Source organism: Neophocaena asiaeorientalis, unplaced genomic scaffold (genome assembly GCF_003031525.2).
Source record: "Neophocaena asiaeorientalis asiaeorientalis breed wild unplaced genomic scaffold, Neophocaena_asiaeorientalis_V1.1 scaffold629, whole genome shotgun sequence".
Taxonomy (NCBI): domain Eukaryota; kingdom Metazoa; phylum Chordata; class Mammalia; order Artiodactyla; family Phocoenidae; genus Neophocaena; species Neophocaena asiaeorientalis.
Genome location: NW_020175468.1, coordinates 165,584 through 185,823, shown reverse-complemented (window position 1 = coordinate 185,823; position 20,240 = coordinate 165,584). Strand labels below are relative to the sequence as shown.

Here is a 20,240-nt window from a genome sequence, read left to right as displayed (position 1 = left end):
CCTTTAGGTTAAAATTGTTACAGACTGCAACTTAAGCCCATCAAGTACAAGCACCTTCCAAGCACCTTCCGGGCCCGCCCCCTTCCCACCCTCCCTTGGTCCCTGCTTGCACCTAGGTTCCCCTCACCTCCCCCCACAACCCGGTCCTTAGCGCTCCATCCAGGCTCCGCCCCACCTCTTCACCACGCGCATGCGCACTTCTCTACGGACCCGGAAACGGAATGCTTACAACGAAGGTCACACTGCAGAACGTAAGTTTCTCTTTTCTAGTTTAAATCTGTGCTTCGCGGTCCCTTTACTCCATCCTTAGGGTGCTGGAGTCACTGCGGTGTTTAAATTCCCACTCCCGCCCCTCCTCCCATCACTGTTACAGATCGTGGATCTTTTCCCTTTGGGTTTTAAATTTCTCTGCGTCCAGTACCGAAGCCCTTGCCTTTTCTGCCTTCGGTCCACGTAGACACCGCCTTTCGCTACATTTTCCTGCTTAAAACCCTTTAGTACCTTCGCCTTGCTTGTAAAGCCCTCTTCCGTGAGGTGGATTCGAGCTCCCCAGCCTCGCCCTCCGCCTCCGTAGGGCAGCTCCGGCCGCAGTGCTGCCGGAGAGGCCGCGTCCTCTCCCCGGTCCTGGGGTTCTGGAGAGTCCTCCCCTCTCCTGAGACCCCCTCCCTCTTAGACCCTCTGTCCTCGCCTCTTACTCAGACCGGTCTTTCTGCTCCGCAGGCCTCCCCTTCCTGGTCAGCCCTTCCTCAGACCCCGTGTAGGGGGAGGTGACCTGGGCCAGCCTTGTGACACATAGTGTTTTTCGGTCCCAAGTTCCAAACTGTCTCTAACAGTATGCGGGCGTCTTATTCAGTCGCCATCCTCGTAAATACAGGGGCGAGGGGGATCAGGAGAAGCAGAGACAGAGAGCGACTGAGAGAAACAGAAAAACTGAGGAGGATAAAGAATGAGGGAGAACCAATGGGAACATAGAGGGACTTGGAAATAGACAGTAAAGTGAAAGTGATTAAGCCTGGAAGGTAGCAGGTGAATAAAATAAAGAAGTAAATAAAAAAGCCGGATCTCCAGGGATTGGAGAGCAGCAAGGGGTGAGGGGCTCTGGATCAGTGGTGGGAGGGTGGTGACAATGGTGAGGCGTTTCAGACAGAGGGTCCGGCAGAGGATAAAAGGTGGAACCATGGCCTTCAGAGCATCATGGTGCTGGGAGAGAAGGAGAGGAAAAATATGGACTACTAGAGCAGAGAGAGCAGGAAGGAAGCATAGCCACCTGGGGTGCCAGAGAGTGGGGAGGAAGAGAGTGTAACAGGGAGAGAAGGGGTGTAAACAGAGGGCAGAGAGGGAACAGAAATGGGGGGAAGAAAGGCAGAAATACATAAAAATGTAGGTCATCCGAAAGGTTAGGGAGAAAGATCATCAATAGGGGGAACAGGCTGCAGAGTGGTGCAGGACAGGAGTGAGAAAATAAATAGAGAGGAGGGCAGAAACAGCAGGAGAGTAGAGGGGAGCAAAGAGGCAGAGACGTAGAAAGAAGTAGGGAGACAGATAAACAGAATGAAACGGAAACACATAGTAGTGCAGGTAGAGTCCTAGAGATTATCATACTAAGTGAATTAAATCAGACAAATAGACACATGATATCACTTATATGGGGAAAGCTAAAAAAAATGGTACAAATGAACGTACTTACAAAGCAGAACTAGACTCAACAGACATTGAAAACAAACTTATGGTTCCCAAAGGTGGAAGGAGGGGGAGGGATAAATTGCAAGTTTGGAATAAACAGATACACACTACTATATATAGAATAATTAAAGCAACAGTGACCTATTGTATAGCACAGGGAACTATATTCAATATTTTATAATAACCTATAATGGAAAATAATCTGAAAAATATATTCAATAAAGAAAAACCTACACTATTTGATCTTCAAAGATCTATCATGCACTGAAAAAAAATAGGTGTAGGAACTTACTTGTTGTTCTCTGTGTGGGAGCTTACTGTCCTGAGTCCCTCCTGGGACAGTGGGCAGCAGAGGACCGTCTGTTCCTCATGCTGAGGTCTTCCCTGTGTGTGTGGTGGTGACTCGGGAAGGGGGTGTGTTGATTCTAAGCATTAAACAGCATCTTTCCAACTTTCAAGATCGACCTCTAAAGACTCCTATTGCCTGAGGAAGAAGCCCGGAAGAGGAAAGAAAAGGAGTCAGAAATGGCTCTTTCTCAGGTAAAGTCATTTTCTCTGTTGATTCTTCAGTCTGTCCTTCCTGAGATGCCTTTCTTTGGACTCGCTAATCTTGTCTGCCACCTGTACATTCACAGTCATCCAGGGCCTTCCCTCAAGGCCTGCCATCTCCACTTAGATCCCGTCTCCCCATGACCCAGTGACCTGGGACTTGTGAAGAGGCTCCACTGGGCCTAGTCCTGGGCAGGGCTTCACACCCATGTGAAGTGTCGCGGTGTCAGTGCTACTGGGTGGCAGGGATTGTTGAGGGGCCCCATCTCAGTGCACTGTCTGTTCTCTGTAAACCAGGATAAAGAAGCTGTACATGTAAGTCAGGTAATAATATGCACTTATGCCTGGTAAATTGTAGCAAACAGACTAATTACAGCAAATACCTTCTGACTTTTCATGCTGCATTAGAACCGAAATGGGTGTGTCACTGATTTAAAAATCGTAATGATGGGGAATGGAATGGGAAGTTCAGAGATACATCAGTGATAGAGGGTGTTTCATTCTATCATTGATTTTAAACTTGGAAATCAACCTAAATCTCTGACACGTGGAGATTCTTAGCCCATTTTCATCATCTCCGGTCCTTGGAGGTTGCTTTTCGCTGTTGGTTGCCTCCTCTGACACATAGAAGTTTCTCATTCTGATGCAGGTAAGGTTCCAGCTTTATACTTTTGCTGGTAGATACCCGGTTTCCCAGCACCGTTTGTTACTGAGACTGTCCTTTTTCTATTGTGTGGTCTTGGCACCCTTGAAAGTACGTTCTATGTATATGCAAAATTAATTTTGAGTGTTCTATTCTGTTGCATTACTTTACGTATCTGTTTATGCCAGTACCACACCATCTTGATTATTTCGTGATATGTTTTGAAATCTATAAAGGGTGCCCTCTATTTTTCTTCTTTGTCAAGGGTATTTTGGAGATTTGGGAGATTCCCTATGAATCTTAGCATAGTTACTTCTATTTCTGCAAAAATTGCCATGGGACTTTTGATAGGGATTACATTGAATCTATACAACACTTTGGGTAATAGGGTCATTTTAAGAATATTTAGTCTTTCAATCCATGTGTATAGGATGTTTATTTATTTGTATCTCCTTGTGTGTCTTTTAGCAACATTTAATAGCTTTCAGTGTACAAGTCTTTTGCCTCCCTGGTGAATTTCTTACTAAGTATTCTATCCCTCTGATGCTCTAGAAATACGATTGTTTTCTAATTTTCTATTGACATTGTTCACTGTGTATAGAAATGCACATGATTTTTGGGCATTGACTTTTGGTATCCTGCAACTTTTCTAGACTTGTTTTTTGATGTAGCAGTTACCTCGTGGAATCTTTACTGTTTTTACATATAAAAGTTATCATCTACGAAGAAAGATAATTTTACTTTTTTCAATTCGGGTAACTTTCTTTTTCTTGTCTAATTTCTCTGGTGAGGGCTCTCTGTACTTTGCTGGACAGTGGTGCAGAGAGTGTGTATCCTTGCCTTCTTCCTGATCTGAGAAGGAAAGCTTTCTAGCTGAGTGTTTATATCGCTCTTTTTTTCTTTTTGGCCTTGTGGTGGGGTCTTAGTTCCCTGACCAGTGATTAAACCTGGGCCACGGCAGTGAAAGTGCCAAGTCCTAACCACTGGACCGCCAGGGAATTGCCAGAGTTTTTATATCTTGAAACATAGTTGAATTTTGTGAAATGCATTTTTCTGCATCAATTGAGACGATCATATGTTTTTTTCCTTTATTCTGTTAATGTGGTATATGACATTAATTGATTTTTGTATGTTGAGTCATCCTTGCTGATAGTAAAAAAATCCACGTGGTCATGATGTAAAGTCATTTTAATGTGTTGTTGAATTTGGTTTGGTACTATTTTGTTGAGGATTTTTCAGTATTCATGAGGGATATTGGTTTGTAGTTTTCTGTGTTTCGTGTGTCTTTCTCTGGGCTTGGTATGGAATCATGCAGGCTCCATAGAATGAGTTTGCCAGTGTTCCCTCTACAGCTCTTCGGAAGCTTGGAAGCTTTTTATCAGGATTAGAGGTAATTCTTCTGTAAATGTTTGGTAGAATTATGCAGCGAACCGATCTGGTCTTGGCTTTTTCCTTGTTCGAGATTTCAGATTACTGCTTGAACCTCTCTAGTTATAATTCTTTTCAACTTTTTTATTACTTAAAGATTAGAGCTTAATAGGTTGTATGTTTCAATGAATTTACCTGTATCTTCTAGATTATGCAATTTGTAAGCATTATTGTTCATAGAACCCCTTATAGTTTGTTTTTTTAATCTATTTTATATATTTATTTTTGGCTGCGTTGGGTCTTTGTTGCTGCGTATGAGCTTTCTGTAGTTGCGGTGAGCTGGGGCTACTCTTCATTGCGGTGTACGGGCTTCTCACTGAGGTGAGAAGCTTCTCTTGTTAGGGAGCATGGGCTCTAGGCACATGGGCTTCAGTAGTTGTGGCACGTGGGCTCAGAAGTTGTGGCTCACGGGCTCTAGAGCACAGGGTCAGTAGTTGTAGTGCACGGGCTTAGTTGCTCTGCAGCATGTGGGATCTTCCCGGACCAGGGCTCGAACCCGTGTCCCCTGCATTGTCAGGCGGATTCTTAACCACTGCGCCACCAGGGAAGCTCCTCCTTTTGCTAAATTTGATTTTAGTTTATTCTTCTCTACTTCCTTGAGTAGTAAAAATAGATTTCTGATTTGACTTCCCTGTTAGTACAGCTTTCACTACATTTTATAAATTTTTGTATGTTTTCATTTTCATCCAGATATATTAAAAATTCCTTTGTGATTTCTTCTTTGACCCATTGGTTATTTATGAATATGTTGTTTTATTTCCACATTTTGGGGATTTTCCTGTTTTCATTCTGCTGTTTATTTCTAATTTTATTGCTTTGTGGTTTGAGAAAATTCATTATGCTCTCAGTCTTCTTAAAATTGTTAAGGTTTCTTTTATGTCCTAACATGTGGTCTCTCATGGAGAATGTTTTATTTGTTCTTGAGAAGTGTGTGTTTTCTGCTGTTGTTGGGTAGAGTGATTTGTACATGTCTGTTAGGTCCAGTCGGTCTATAGTGTTGTTCAAGTCCTCTCTTCCCTTATTGATGTTCTCTTTGGTTCCACCCATCGAAAAAACTGGGATGTTAAAGTCTCATAGGTTTATTGTGCTGCTATTTCTCTCTTTGTTTCTGTTCATGTTTCCTTCATTTTTGGAGGGAGCTCTACTGTTAGATATATAAGTACTTAAAATTATTATAGCTTATTGGGGAATTGATTCTTTTAATAGTATATATTGTCCTTTGTCTCTTGTATCAGATTTTGTCTTTAGTTTATTTTGTCTGAGATTATGTAGTCGCCCCTGCTCTCATCAGGATGGAATATCTTTTTCCATCCTTTCACTTTTCACCTTCCCATGTCCTTAGATTTGTGAATGTTCACAGTTGCAGCTCTGACGCACCCTCTGTGTGTCTCTCGCTCTCGTTCCCTGTTTTCCTCCTGTTACTTCCTCTGGTGGTCCCTGCTCAGGCACACTGTACAGTGGTGAAAGGCAGGAGCCCTGGCCAGCGCCCTTCACTCCACTGTAACTTCAGAGGGAAAGCATTGAGGGTTTCCTTCTGATTTTAATGTTTGGTGAAATGTTCTTTGCTTCATAACAATATCTTTTTTCTATATTCCTTTTTGTCATGATTTTTAATTCTCCAGGAAGTTTTTAACTTTATTATTGTGATAAGTCTTTTTCTTAATACGTTAAATTAATGTATAACAGTAATAACTTCTAATTTTGAGTCAGTGTTTTATAAGTGGAATACACAAACTCTGTTCTGCATTTGTTAATACCTACCTATTTTAATTTTAGTGGATAAAATTGTACTTATATTCTTCAATTTAGGTGTTGTATAGAGATAGGAGTTAAAAGTTTTGTATTTTTCTCTTTATGTTTGTACCATTTTTCTTTTACTAGACTACTATAGAATAATGTTGACGAAGTAAATTAAGTGCAGGTAATACTTTCTTGTTCTTCGAAAATGCTGAAATAAATGTGGATGAAAATGATAACAGAAAATGTTATCCAAAAATATGTCAATAGACAACTCCTATCTTTTTTTTTTTTTCCAAGCCAAGCAGCTTGAGGGATCTTAGTTCAACTAGGGATTGAACCCAGGGCCACAGCAGTGAAATTGCCGAGACCTAACCACTGGACCACCAGGGAACTCCTGCCTTTTCAATTAATTGTGTGTTTACATGTGTGTGCATGAGTGCATGGAAGTGCAAGTCCATGGTTTTGATAAAGACATCATTATTTCAAACCTATCTTTTTGCATTTGAAATTATATCTTAAATGTATTCCTTGGCCTCGGGTTTTTTCTACAGTATTGTGTTAATGGTTTAAATAGCAATACGATTACTAACATTTTATGTGCATCTGTGTGTGAGCTGACACAGTACTATCCTTTGTAAGATTGGAACAGGTCATCTCTAATGAGCTTTTATGTTTATAACAATTTCATACATGTAAAGAATTTATTTAGAATGATATTTAGCATACAGGAATTGTTCCAACACTTCTAGTCCTTGCTCTTGTTATCATTATCATAATTGCAGATTTTGACCTTTCTGTAAAGCCACTGTGGACTTCGTCATCTCTGAAGGCACCACTGATACTGTAGCTCATTTAGATTTTGAATATCACGCAGTGTGTAAAACGTAATATGTAACACTTCTGCATAGACAACCTGTTATTGAATTTTATTTCTAAGTTTTTCGTGTGTTGTCTGGAAAAATGAAAAATCTACATTGATTGGAGGATATCATAATTGCTATGGAAAGGCATAAGAAATTAAAATTAGAGACCCATAATTTCCCTAAATACCTTTACATGGATCCGTCAGACTACATACTTCCACTGAATTGATCCTTACCACTCTCTCCTCTTCTCATTTTGTGCGATAATAAGAACTCTCTTCATGGCCCCTTGATGAGATATGTTTTCATTTCAGGCACCGTTGACATTCAAGGATGTGGCCATAGAATTCTCTCGGGAGGAGTGGGCATGCCTGGACCCTGATCAGAAGGCCTTTTATGTGGATGTGATGTTGGAGACCTACAGCAACCTGATCTCCCTGGGTGAGGATAACTTCCCTTCAGAAGTTGGGATATGCCTTTTGGGTATCTTTGCATCTTCCCTCTGTGCCCCTTGGGAGCCCTTGTTTTGCTTGACTGATCTGAAATCCCTGTTGACTCAGATATGAAAAGCTTCATGATGTGGTATCTTGAGTTTAAGCTTCACTTTTCTGCAAATGATCTATCCATTTCATGATACGTCAGGCGTTGTTCCAGAGCTTAAGTATTTATAAAGCTCAGGGCAAACTTTTCAAATAACGAATTCTCTTTTTTCTACCCCTCTGCTTTCGATTCACTACTTCTTGGAAGAGAGCTAATTATCTGCATATCACACTGTTCCCTCTGCATTCAGAAGGAGGCAAGTGGTGGAGCAATCAGTGAAATATTTTTCCAGACCCACCCGTGATGTCCTCACTCCTCAGCTGAACAAAGAGCTGGGATTCTGGAAGAGCCACAGATCTTATTTATTTCTTTTGAGAAGCAGAAATTTCTATTTCTGATCTGAATATTATTTGCATTTTGGAACAAGAGGAAGAGCCCTAGCCTCTGAAGAGTGATGTGAAAATAGCAAAAAACCAAGGGGGTGGGAATTTATCAAAAGTGTGAACACAGGTTAGGTCTCAGAAGGTCAGAGAAGAAGCGGCAGCATTAGTAGTCTTTGGGTAATTTTACCCAAGTGGGAGAGTTCTTTCCGAAAATAGAAGTTTATTTATTGTGGACTCTGAGAGGACATTTTTCTTATTCCTGGGTTATCATTCTGTCATTCAACATGTAAAATGTATTCTTTCACCCTCTGGTGGGGCTGCAGCCCCATCAGAGACAAAGGCAAAGTCTTTTTTTTTTTTTTTTAATTGATTTATTTTTGGCTGCATTGGGTCTTCGTTGCTGCGCGTGGGCTTTCTCTAGTTGCGGCAAGCGGGGGCTGCTCTTCGTTGTAGTGCACGAGCTTCTCATGACGGTGGCTTCTCTTGTTGCGGAGCACGGGCTCTAGGCTCGCAGGCTTCAGTAGTTGTGGCACGTGGGCTCAGTAGTTGTGGCTCACGGACTCTAGAGCACAGGCTCGGTAGTTGTTGGTGCACAGGCTTAGTTGCTCCACGGCATGTGGGATCTTCCCGGACCAGGGCTCGAACCTGTGTCCCCTACATTGGCAGGCAGATTCTTAGCCACTGCGCCACCAGGGAAGCCCAAAGGGTAAAGTCTTTATCATGATCTATGCTCTGCCATCTGGCCCCTGTGAACTAGATTTTACTTGACTTTGAGGAGCGTGAAGAGGGTTGTTTTAAAGGCATCTTTTGCCCCCTTCATTTCTCTTTCTGTACTTGATTTCATTGGATGCTCAGTTCTCAGTCCATATCATAAGAGTTGATGCCTCCAGACTCCAGTCTCTGGGCCTTTCTCAGTTTTATCCCTATTTTTGTTCTTATATGACCGAATCAGAAGATGGGAAAACACTGGCTGCTCTTTCATTCCATCTGGTACCTCAGAACCGGCATGGAGCTGTCTCAAACCCCATCTGCTTGTTTAGATTTCACAGCCATTTCTTCTGTTCCGATTTTGCCGCACACTTCAGGGGTGTGTGAAACAGAGAGGTAGATTGGATCTTGTGTAATTTTTACAGAGCAAAACTATAAAGACAGTGGACAGAGAGATCCTCTTTTTATTTCCCAGTCCCTCACGGGGGGAATATGTGAATCCTTCAGCTCTCAGTTTGGCATCTTGGATAGAACGCATGGTTTCTTCTCGAGGGCTGTAATATCTGACCCCCATATCTTGTATTGTTTTCGCTCTTGTACTGCTCTACCAAGTCCGTAATGTAGACTCTCCTGATTTCATATTCTTCTAAGTTTGCATGATTTTGCCTTTTGAAACTTGCTTTTGAAATACATATTCCTAGAGTCTGAAATTTTATCCAGTTTCTTTGCTGTGATAATACACCTGTAGCAGACAGCTACGAATGGACTCTCTGTGGAGTGGGTTTACTGGGTGACAGGAAATTTTTGTTGGAGAATGCTTTCCCTCATATGCTGTAATATTTTCCTGCTCCACAGTAAGTCGCCACTTGAAGCTTCTCAGTAGAGTGGTCTGCGTGTTGTAGGACACGAGATAGAAAGTATCACGAGAGCCTGACTGAGAAGCCTTTCCCATTTTTTTCTGGCTTTGAGGACTGTCACAAAAGCCTCTCTTAGGGGCACTGTGACAATCTTGTTTCCAAATACTAAGGACCATCCCCTATGAGCCTCAGGAAATGATATAGGAATTTATCCCAGGAAAACTTTGTCCAAGTTCTCCTCTTCCTGATGCCAGACCCCAGGGCTGGAGGGTGTGACGTGGGGCTCAGAACTCGCACTCCTGTGGGAAGACCTCGGTAATACAATTATTCTCCAGTTTGTCTGTCACCCCCACAAAGTATGGGATTTGGTGGTATCATGGGTCCGCCCCCTCCTATGTATCTCCTTGTGGTTTTTTCTTTATGTCTGGTAGGTTTCTTTATGTTCTGGTAGGTTTCTAGTAGGTTTCAGTCTTTTTCAGCCATGGTTGTTGTCATTTGGGTGTGCTCCTGAGAAGAGGTGAGCTTAGGGTCCTTCCACTCCGCTATCTTGGCCGCTCTCCTCTTGTACAGTTATATTCCACACAGATAGACAGTCACAAGCTGTGCTCCCAATATGCATATACCCTGTGCTCCACTCATGCCCTTTCTCAGACCTGACCTTTCCTGACATGGTACTTTGGCGTAGACGGAACCACTGTTATTTGCTCACGTATTTATGTTGTTCCCCTGATTGTCTCAATTTCCACAGCACTCCTTCACCCATCCCTCCACCTTCCACATTACTCAGACTGTAAAAATGATGCCTCTTTTTCTGTCGAATAACTTTCTCGTGACATGACCGAAATCACTATGTGCAGCTGTGATGATTCAGAAACCATTTTCAGGAGTGGTGGCTGAACAACATTGTCAGTTACACGGCTCCCTTCTTTTGTGTCTGTCTTGGAGTTTTCTTTTTAAACTCCTGGTATTTGTTTTAATATTTTGTAATCTGTACTGCCTGGGTGGGCAGTCATGCTTGAGAATATGTTGTCTTAGTTTGGAAGTCCAGGTTCAAATCCTGTTTCTCTCAGTCCTTTCTATATCAATTGCAGTCATGTACATAAACGTGTGAGTCTACTTCCCTGATTTTAAAAATTGTGTTGATTTCCCTTAAGCCTTTTAAACAAATTAGTGCCATTAGATGGCTTAGAATCTCGTATGTTTTATAGTAAAGATTGAAAAGTTACGTTTTATAAATAGTTATATTAATATTCTGTCATGTTTATTGTCATATCACTTTGTATCATATCTTGTATGCTTTTCATCTCCAGTTTGTTCTAAACAATGCTGTGTCTGACCCTAGTTAATAAATATACAAATTGCTCACTCTTTATTACCTCTATCATTTTAGAGGCAATGAACTGGAGAATTTAAGTGCTCTGTGAAGGTAGGGAGTTGCTCTGTTTATTGGCTATTAGGTTAGGTAACTCTAGAATAGTTCATTTATTAATTTTTTTTTGGTGTTTTTAAAAATTTATTTATTTTATTTTTGGCTGCACTGGGTCTTTGTTGCTGTGAGCAGGCTTTTCTGTAGTTGCGGCGAGCGGGGGCTCCTCTTCGTTGCGGTGTGCGGGCTTCTCATTGCGGTGGCTTCTCTTGTTGCAGAGCATGGGCTCTAGGCACACGGGCTCAGTAGTTGTGGTGCATGGGCTTAGTTGCTCCGTGGCATGTGGGATCTTCCTGGACCAGGGCTCGAACCCGTGTCCCCTGCATTGACAGGTGGATTCTTAACCACTGCACCACCAGGGAAGCCCCATTTATTAATTTTTAATTGTAATTTATATATGATGGTTTTTCAGCATTTATTATAGAATACAACTGACGTGCACCACTTGTTAATGTAGTAAAATATGTATTCTTTATGGGTACATAGTTTTATAGCAGATATTTAGAAAAATATTTTTTGAAAAATTGTGTTATCAAATTCTTCATTTTCTATATGCTGTATTTTGCTAGTTATTTAAATTATTCATTAGATAAGTCTGTTTTGGATTATGTACCATTACAGTACATTGTATGTTCTTTAGCATTTATTTATGTACCATAGTATGCAGAATATATGTATATTATAATATTTTTTGCATCCTCATTTATGAGACCACAGTATGTTTATTGTTAATTGGTATATGCTTTGGTGGAAAAATATTGTTTCTTCAAGAGCTAACATAAGTTTGTCTAGTGTGAATGTTTTTGTTATAGGGTGTTAGAACTAGGCTACTGTAATATTAATTTGAATTACATGTAGTCACTCTTTCTTTAGTAAAGAGTCCTATTCTTGGGGCTTCCCTGGTGGCACAGTGGTTGAGAGTCCGCCTGCCGATGCAGGGGACACGGGTTTGTGCCCCGGTCTGGGATGATCCAACAGGCCACGGAGCGGCTGGGCCCATGAGCCATGGCCACTGAGCCTGCGCATCCGGAGCCTGTGCTCCACAATGGGAGAGGCCACAGCAGTGAGAGGCCCACGGACCGCAAAAAAAAAAAAAAAAGAGTCCTGTTCTTTTAGTGTTCCTAAAATTTTTAAGGTCATGATTGGGAAGTTTCATAACCTTTTTGGACATAAGTATTACTTTGTGTTTATTTTACTTTATTTTGGCCATGCTGTGTGGCTTGAGGCATCTTAGTTTCTGGACTGGGGATCAAACCCGTGCCCCCTGCAGTGGGAGTGCAGAGCCCTAACCACTGGACCACTGGGGAATTACATACTTTTGGTTTAATATCATATATTCAACATTAAACGTTTACTCATGAATTGTAATGAAAAATACACCTTATGGTTCTTTGTATCTTGTAGATATCTCTCATATACATGTGATCAAGAAATTACAACCAAGAGCAAACAGTGATAGAGGAGAAGTATTCCAAACAGTGATGTTGGAAAGACAGAAAAGCCATGAAATGAAACATTTTTACTTCACGGAAATCCAGGAAGATGACTTTGGGTGTCAGTGGAAGGATGATGAAAGAAATTACAAAGGAATGTCTGTAGCCTGTAAGGAAAATGTAACTCACAGAAGAGATCGACATAGTAGGTGGAATTCAGGAAAGAAGCCCATTGAAAATAGGCTTACATTAAGCTTTCAGGATAAATTGCATGTATTTAAGAACAATATTTACAAATGTAATGAGTGTGGCAAAGCCTTTAATCATGGCTCATCCCTCCGCAGACACCAGATAATCCATACGGGAGAGAAGTTATATAAATGTGGGGTATGTGGCAATGTTTTTCGTCTAAAGTCACACCTTGTAAGTCATTGGACAACTCATACTCGTGAGAAAACTTACAGATGTAATGACTGTGGCAAAAGCTTTAATCATGGCTCATCCCTCCGTAGACATCAGATGAGCCATACCGGAGAGAAACTGTATAAATGTGATGTATGTAGCAAAGTGTGTAGTCAGAATTCCTCCCTTAAACGTCATCAGAGGATTCATACCGGAGAGAGACCTTACCAATGTAATGAGTGTGGCAAAACCTTTAATCGTGGCTCTCACCTCTCCACACACGAGGTAATCCATACGGGAGTGAAATTATGTAAATGTGATGTGTGTGGCAAAGTCTTTAGTCAAAATTCATGCCTTAGAATCCATCGGAGAATTCATAACGGAGAGAAACCTTACAAATGTAATGAGTGTGGTAAGGTCTTTCGTCAAAATTCACATCTTGGAAGACATCAGAGAATTCATACCGGGGAAAAACCTTACAAATGTAAAGAGTGTGGCAAGGTCTTTAATCAATATTCAAATCTTGCAAGTCATCAGAGAATTCATACTGGAGAGAAACCTTACAACTGTAACGTGTGTGGCAAGGTCTTTAGTCAAAATTCAAATCTTGTAAGTCATCAGAGAATTCATACGGGAGAGAAACCCTATAAATGTAACGAGTGTGGCAAATTCTTTAATCAAAAGGCATACCTTACAAAGCATCAGAGAGTTCATAATGAAGAGAAGTCTTACAAATGTCATGTGTGTGGCAAGGTCTTCAATCGAAATTCAAATCTTGAAAGTCATCAGAGAATTCATACTGGAGAGAAACCTTACAAATGCAATGACTGTGGCAGGTTCTTTTCTCAAAAGCCAAACCTTGGAAAGCATCAGAGAGTTCATACTGGAGAGAAACCTTACACATGTAATGAGTGTGGGAAGGTCTTCAGTCGAAATTCACTTTTTGCAATTCATCAGAGAATACATAATGTAGAGAAACCTTTCAACTTTAATGGAGTTGAAATGCCTTTACTCAGATCTCAACCCTCACTAAATATCTGATAATTTATACGTGAGAGAAACCATGTAAATGTGACATATGTGGGAAGGTCTTCATTCAAAATTTACACCTTACAATTCATTGGAGAATTCATAGTGGGGAGAAGCTGAGCAAACGTCATGAATATGGCAAAGATTTTGTTCCTGCAAGACTCACTTTCTATCAGATAATCCGTAGTGGAGAGGAACCTTACAAATGTAATGAGTATCTCAACGTCTTCAGTCCAAATTCATACCTTAAGATCTGCCAAATACTTTATACTGGAGAAAATCTTTTCAAATGTAATGAGTGTGGCAAATCCTTCAGTGTTCTGTCAAGCCTAACTTACCATCAGGTAATCCATACTGGTGAGAGACTTTAATAATATAGTGATATGACAAGGCTTCTATCAGGCATCCACATCTTACGCTTCATTAGAAAATTCATTCTGAATAGCAACCAGATAAATGCATTTATTGTGGCCAGGCCTTAAGAGGAGAAATTTATTAATTAAAGAACTCATTCTGGAGATTACCTCACAAATGCCACGAATGTGAAATAATAATCTTATTTCTCAGGTAAGACAGTTTATATTTGTGAGTGACAGACCACCGGGAGAACAGTGACCAAAAAGAAGTGGGAGCGTCATCCTTTTCACCTAACAGAAGTCCAGAGGGTGTAGTGTGGGGTGTGATGGGTCCTCTGCTCCTTCTTCATCCATGAGCACTTGGTCCTCACCTTCCTATAGTAACGTGACTGCTGTATGACTGAGAAGGGTGAAGGTGGAGGGCAAAAACTTTTCATTTTAAGATTCTGTCTTGTTTTCATGGAAACATTCATCCCAGATATATTCTCTTTGGGTCATGCTCTTGTGACCTGTCTGAGAACTCTACATCAAGTTCTGGATTCTGAAGATTTTATTCTATACCGTTTTTCCTAAATCTCTTATAGAATAAAGTTTTAAACTTTATTTTAAAGTTTTAACTTTGAGCTGATATTTGTACAGATGTAAAGTTTAAATGGAGATCTCTTTTTTTTTTTCTTCTTTGAATATTTCACTGATTAGCACCAGTGTTGGAAAGTCCTTCCTTCATTGAATTGGCTGAGTACCTTTGTCAAAAAGTGGTTGGAAGTACACTTGACCTTTGAACAAGGCATGGAGTTAGGATTTTAGACTCATGACCAGTTATAAATTCACGTATAACTTAATGTTGTCCCTCTCTATCCGTGGTTCCGCATCCTCAGATTCAACCGGCCACAGATCCTGTAGTACTGTAGTAGTATTTATTGGAAAAAATGCCCATATAATTGAATCCACACAGCTCACACCTGTGCTGTTCAAGGGTTAACGGCACTGATGTAGGGCTCTTTCTGGTTTCCACATTCTGTTCCATTAGTCTATTTGTCTGTCACTGCACAAATCCCACACAGTCTTGATAACTGTCGCTATATTAGAAATCTTGAGGTCATGTGGAGTGATTCCAGCCACTTCAGTATTTTTCAGGTATTTTAGCTCTTCTAGTTCTTTTGCCTTTCCCTATTATTTTTAGAAAAATCTTGTTTGAATCTACAGAAATCTTGATTGAAAACACATTAAACATGTATGTCAATTTGGGGCGTTTTAATATAATTTCTATGTTGTATCTTCCAGTCAATTAATCTGGTATATTTTGTTAACAATTCAATGAATATGGTATGTTTCACTCAGATGACCTAAATAGAAGGTCATTTTGTTTCATTACAGTTGTAGGTTTCAGCGTAAAAGTCCTTACTTTGTTAGATTTACACATTTTCCTTCTACTTTTACTTTTTTGAGCAAACATTGTATTATATATTTAATTTTAATTTCCATTTGTAAATTGCATGGGTATAAAATTACAGTGGACTTTTGCACATTGTACCCTGACACCTTGCAAATTATACTTTTTCTAGAAATTTGTATAGATTGTTTTGATTCTCTACATACATTAATTTATTAAATTTTCTGTTTCTATTGTAACAAATTACCACAAACTGAGGGCCTTGAAGGACCACAGACTTATTCTCCTGTGGTTCTGGAGGCGAGATGTGTAAAATGATCCAAAGCACTGTGCTCCTTCTGGATATTCCAGGGCAGAATTTGTTTTCTTGCCTTTCTTGGATGCCAGAAGCCATTTACCTTCTTTGTCTCATGGTCCCCATGTGTACTTGCGTGACACTCTTTCAATTAATTCATGATTTTATTCAGATATCTTCTTATATCACGTGGGCATTTCCTGAACACGTTGTTTACATTAGGACACCCTGTCACTCTCTCACTGTACGTGTACACCTTTATCGTACTTAACACCATCATATCTGATTTAATTATTGCTGACTTTCCCTTGTAGAAAATGTATGCTCCTTGAAGGCAGTGTATTGATTTTGTTTCCTGCTAGATATCCAGTGACTGGAAGCATTCCCAACTGACAGGTGAGTGAATGCGTTTATCAGTGCAAAGAAGGTTTGTGTAATGCATCGGCTCATAGGTCAGTAAGTCAGATGGTCAGATAAACGTGTAATTGTATTGCATTTGTGGCCTCACATTCTTTACTCCATTAACATTACACCTGAACGTTCTGAACATCTGTCATAAATTCTCACAGTATGATTTATTCACACGCCGTGAAATTTTCTCCCACATGGTCTCAACAGATCTAACTCATCAGTGAAGAGATGTCTTCATGAAGTATTTTTCATCCACATTTTAAGTTTAGGATTCTTTCATTCGTGCCCCATTCCACACCCGTGACAAAATAATAATTCTGTTTCTCAGGTAGTAACTGAAAGAAGGAAATTTATCATTCTCACCAAACAGGAAGTCCAGAGGGTGCCGTGGGCGGTGTGATAGGTCCTCTGCCCCTTCTACTGCCGTGAGCACTTAAAGTCTTCAGTGTCTTCATATCAACCTGGCTGCGGGATGACGAAGAAGGCTGAGAGGCAAAACCCTCTTCAATGTTAGGTTTTGTCTCATTTTCATGGAAGATTATTAGCCAGTTGCATTAAATGGCCACCGTAATTTTAATAATATGAAATTTCATATTTCCCTCTTGAATAGAGAAAGAAAGTAAAGGGAAAAGGTGTCAGGGACAGATTATATCAAAAGACTTTCTTCTTTATCGTGATAGGGTAATATTCCATGTAACACTGGGCTATTCTAATGTTCAGAATGTCAAGGAAAGTTTGTAGAGCCCTTGTGTTTTATAACTCACAGATTTCTTTCCTTTCTGCTGTGTCTGATTCTAAACACACTTAAATCATTCTCCAGGTTTTTTTTTTTTTAGCTGTGCCCCGCAGCTTGCAGGATCTTAGTTCCCTGACCAGGGATTGAACCGGTGCCCTCACAGTGAAAGTGCCAAGTCCTAACCTCTGGACTGCCAGAGAATTCCCTCTCCAATTGTGATGTAGTTATTCTGATTCCAGTATCAGGGTAAGAAGTAAAGGAATCCATTTTGAGATGTTTTTTATCCATGCCATCGTACCTGAATGTGAGAAATATACAAAAAGCTTGTAGTTGGGAAATATTAACTAATTAATATTAACTAATTAAAATTAAATATATAATACAGCCTCCAAATATATTTTAATATTAGACTCTATATAGTAATATAACTGCTGTATCATAACTCTGAGATGTTAAATATTGGGGAAGGAACATTAAATATTTTCCGTGAAGTACTAGAGGCTCAAATAGGATTGACTTGCTACTGTACATAAAATAGATAAGCAACCGTATGGCATATAAAATTACATTCACTAACTTGGAATAACCTACAATGGAGATTAATCTGAAAAAAATTTATATAACTGAAGCACTTTGTGGAACACCTGAAACTCATACAATATTGTAAATCAGCTATCCTTCGATCAAAAAAAGAAATGGAACTTCCCTGGTGGTCCAGTGGGTAAGACTCTGCGCTCCCAATGGAGGGGCCAGGGTTCAGTCCCTGGTAAGGGAACTAGATCCCACACGCATGCCTCAACTAAGAGTTCTCATGCCGCAACTAAGAAGCCCCTGTGCTGCAACTAAAGATCCCGCTTGTTGCAACTAGAATCTGGTGCAGCCAAAATAAATAAGTAAATTTGTTTGTTTGTCTTTTGCGGTACGCGGCCCTCTCACTGCTGTGGCCTCTCCCGTTGCGGAGCACAGGCTTTGGACGCCCAGGCTCAGCGGCCATGGCTCACGGGCCCAGCCGCTCCGTGGCATGTGGGATCTTCCCGGACCGGGGCACGAACCCGTGTCCCCTGTATCGGCAGGCGGACTCTCAACCACTGCGCCACCAGGGAAGTCCCGAGATACCTTATTTTTTTAATTGAAGTATAGTTGATTTACAAAGTTGTGTCAATCTCTGCTGTACAGCAAAGTGACTCAGTTATACACATATAGACCGTCTTTTTTTAAGTATTCTTTCCCATTATGGTTTCTCACAGGATATTGAATATAGTTCCCTGGGCTATACAGTAGGACCTTGTTGTTTATCCATTCTACATATAATAGTTTGCATCTGCTAACCCCAAACTCCCAGTCCATCCCTCTCCCTCTCGACCCCCCCCTTGGCAACCACAAGTCTATTTTCTATCTCTATGAGTCTGTTTCTGTGAGAGAGACATTTTTAAGGTAAAATTAACAGACTGTGTTTCCAAAATGCCACTGTTAGGGACTTCCCTGGCAGTCCAGTGGTTAAGACTCCGTGCTTCCAATGCAAGGGACGTGGGTTCAATTCCTGGTTTGGGAACTAAGATCCTACATACCATACAGCCTGGCTAAAAAAAAAATAATAATAATCATAATCATAAAAATAAAATACCAGTGATGTACCTGACATTAGCAATAAGTCTCTCGCTATGCACGGTGAGGCTAGTTCATTATCTGGTACTATTCCAGTTCTCTCAATAAACTTGAAATGTGAGGAGATTCTGTCTTCATGGTTATAGAGTTCATACATTGCATCTGTCATTTCTCTGTGTACATGCCACACAAATCTTAAAACAACCCCTTGATTTATGCATCCTCCAGGCATTTCAGTGCGGTAAAACGGAAGAAATGCAAATGAAATCGATAAATTGGGCAAAGTGTGTTTTTAAAAATAATAATGAAATATATGACTCACAAAATGAGCTTCCTCAGGAAACTAAAAATAGAACTACCATTTGATCCAGGAATTCCACTCCTCGGTATATATCTGAAAATGATGGAAGCACTAATTTGAAAAGATCCCGTGTCCCCTGCATCGGCAGGCGGACTCTCAACCACTGCGCCACCAGGGAAGCCCCATAGCAGCATTATTTACAGTAGCCAGTATATGGGAGCAACCCAAATGTCCATCAAGAAAAAAACGGATTAGGGCTTCCCTGGTGGCGCAGTGGTTAAGAAGCCGCCTGCCAATGCAGGGGACACGGGTTCGATCCCTGGTCCGGGAAGATCCCACATGCCGCAGAGCGACTAAGCCCGTGTGCCACAACTGCGGAGCCTGCGCTCTAGAGATCCCGAGCCACAACTACTGAGCCCACGTGCCACAACTACTGAAGCCCGTGCACCTAGAGCGTGTGCTCCACAGCAAGAGAAGCCACTGCAATGAGAAGCCCATGCACCGCAACAAAGAGTAGCCCCCGGTCGCGGCAACTAGAGATAGCCCGTGAGCAGCAATGAAGACCGAACGCAGCCCAAAATAAATAAAAAAAATTTTTAAGTCATAAAAAAAGGAAAAAGATGGATTAAAGAAGAAGTGGTATACGTATCTACAATGAAATATTACTCAGCCACAAAGAAGAATGAAATTCTGCCATTTGCAGCACCATAGGTGGACCTAGAGCATATTATGCTAAGTGAAATATGTCTGACAGAGAAAGACAAATACTACTTGATATCACTTAAATGTGGAATCTAGAAAAGAAATGAATGTATATAGTGAAACAGGACACACTCACAGAGAAAACAAACTAGGTTACCTGTGAAGCGAGGGAGGAGGGGAAGGGCAAGATAAGAGTATGGGATTGAGAGAGCCAAGCTATCAATACTTTGTATAAAACAGATAAGCAATATCTTAAACAATATATTGCACAGCACAGGGAATCACAGCGATTATTTTGTAATAAGTTTTATAATCTATGAAAATTCTGAATCTATGCTGTGCACGTGCAGTGAATGTCATATTGTAAATCAACCATAGTTCAATAAATATATATCATGCATATGTATCATATAGGATTCACAAAATGGAATTTTATAACAGTTGAGATATAATACTTATAACTTAACTTTTTTAATAGCCTTTCAAAAAGCCTCTTGAAAAATTATGATTCATATTTATAATCTGATAAATACCTGCACACATTAATTTTCATGAAACAAGTGGAAAATATCCTCGACAATTCATCTGAACAGTATTTCACAAGTATTTCTAACATTCATATTGCATCATGAGTTCTGTGTGCATCAGGAAGCGGAATGTAGCAAGTGTGTTTTTTTATTAATTAATTTAGGGCTGCGTTGGGTCTTTTTTTTTTTTTTTTTCGGTATGCGGGCCTCTCACTGTTGTGGTCTCTCCC

General features: G+C 40.5%; 1 protein-coding gene across 2 annotated transcripts; it reads left to right on the top strand.

Moving 5' to 3' along the window:
* Nucleotides 1-220: 220 nt before the first annotated feature.
* LOC112415622 (zinc finger protein 160-like) lies at nt 221-15,283 on the top strand. 2 transcript variants are annotated; one of them, XM_024768736.1, is made up of 5 exons: nt 221-251; nt 2,143-2,223; nt 7,221-7,347; nt 12,225-13,624; nt 13,861-15,283. In XM_024768736.1, exons 2-5 carry the CDS (start codon nt 2,209-2,211, stop codon nt 14,053-14,055), a joined length of 1,737 nt encoding a protein of 578 aa, XP_024624504.1. In that variant the 5' UTR covers nt 221-251; nt 2,143-2,208; the 3' UTR covers nt 14,056-15,283. The 2 variants fall into 2 exon arrangements, with proteins under 2 accessions (XP_024624504.1, XP_024624503.1); XM_024768735.1 differs by having other exon boundaries at nt 12,225-15,283.
* Nucleotides 15,284-20,240: the final 4,957 nt, after the last annotated feature.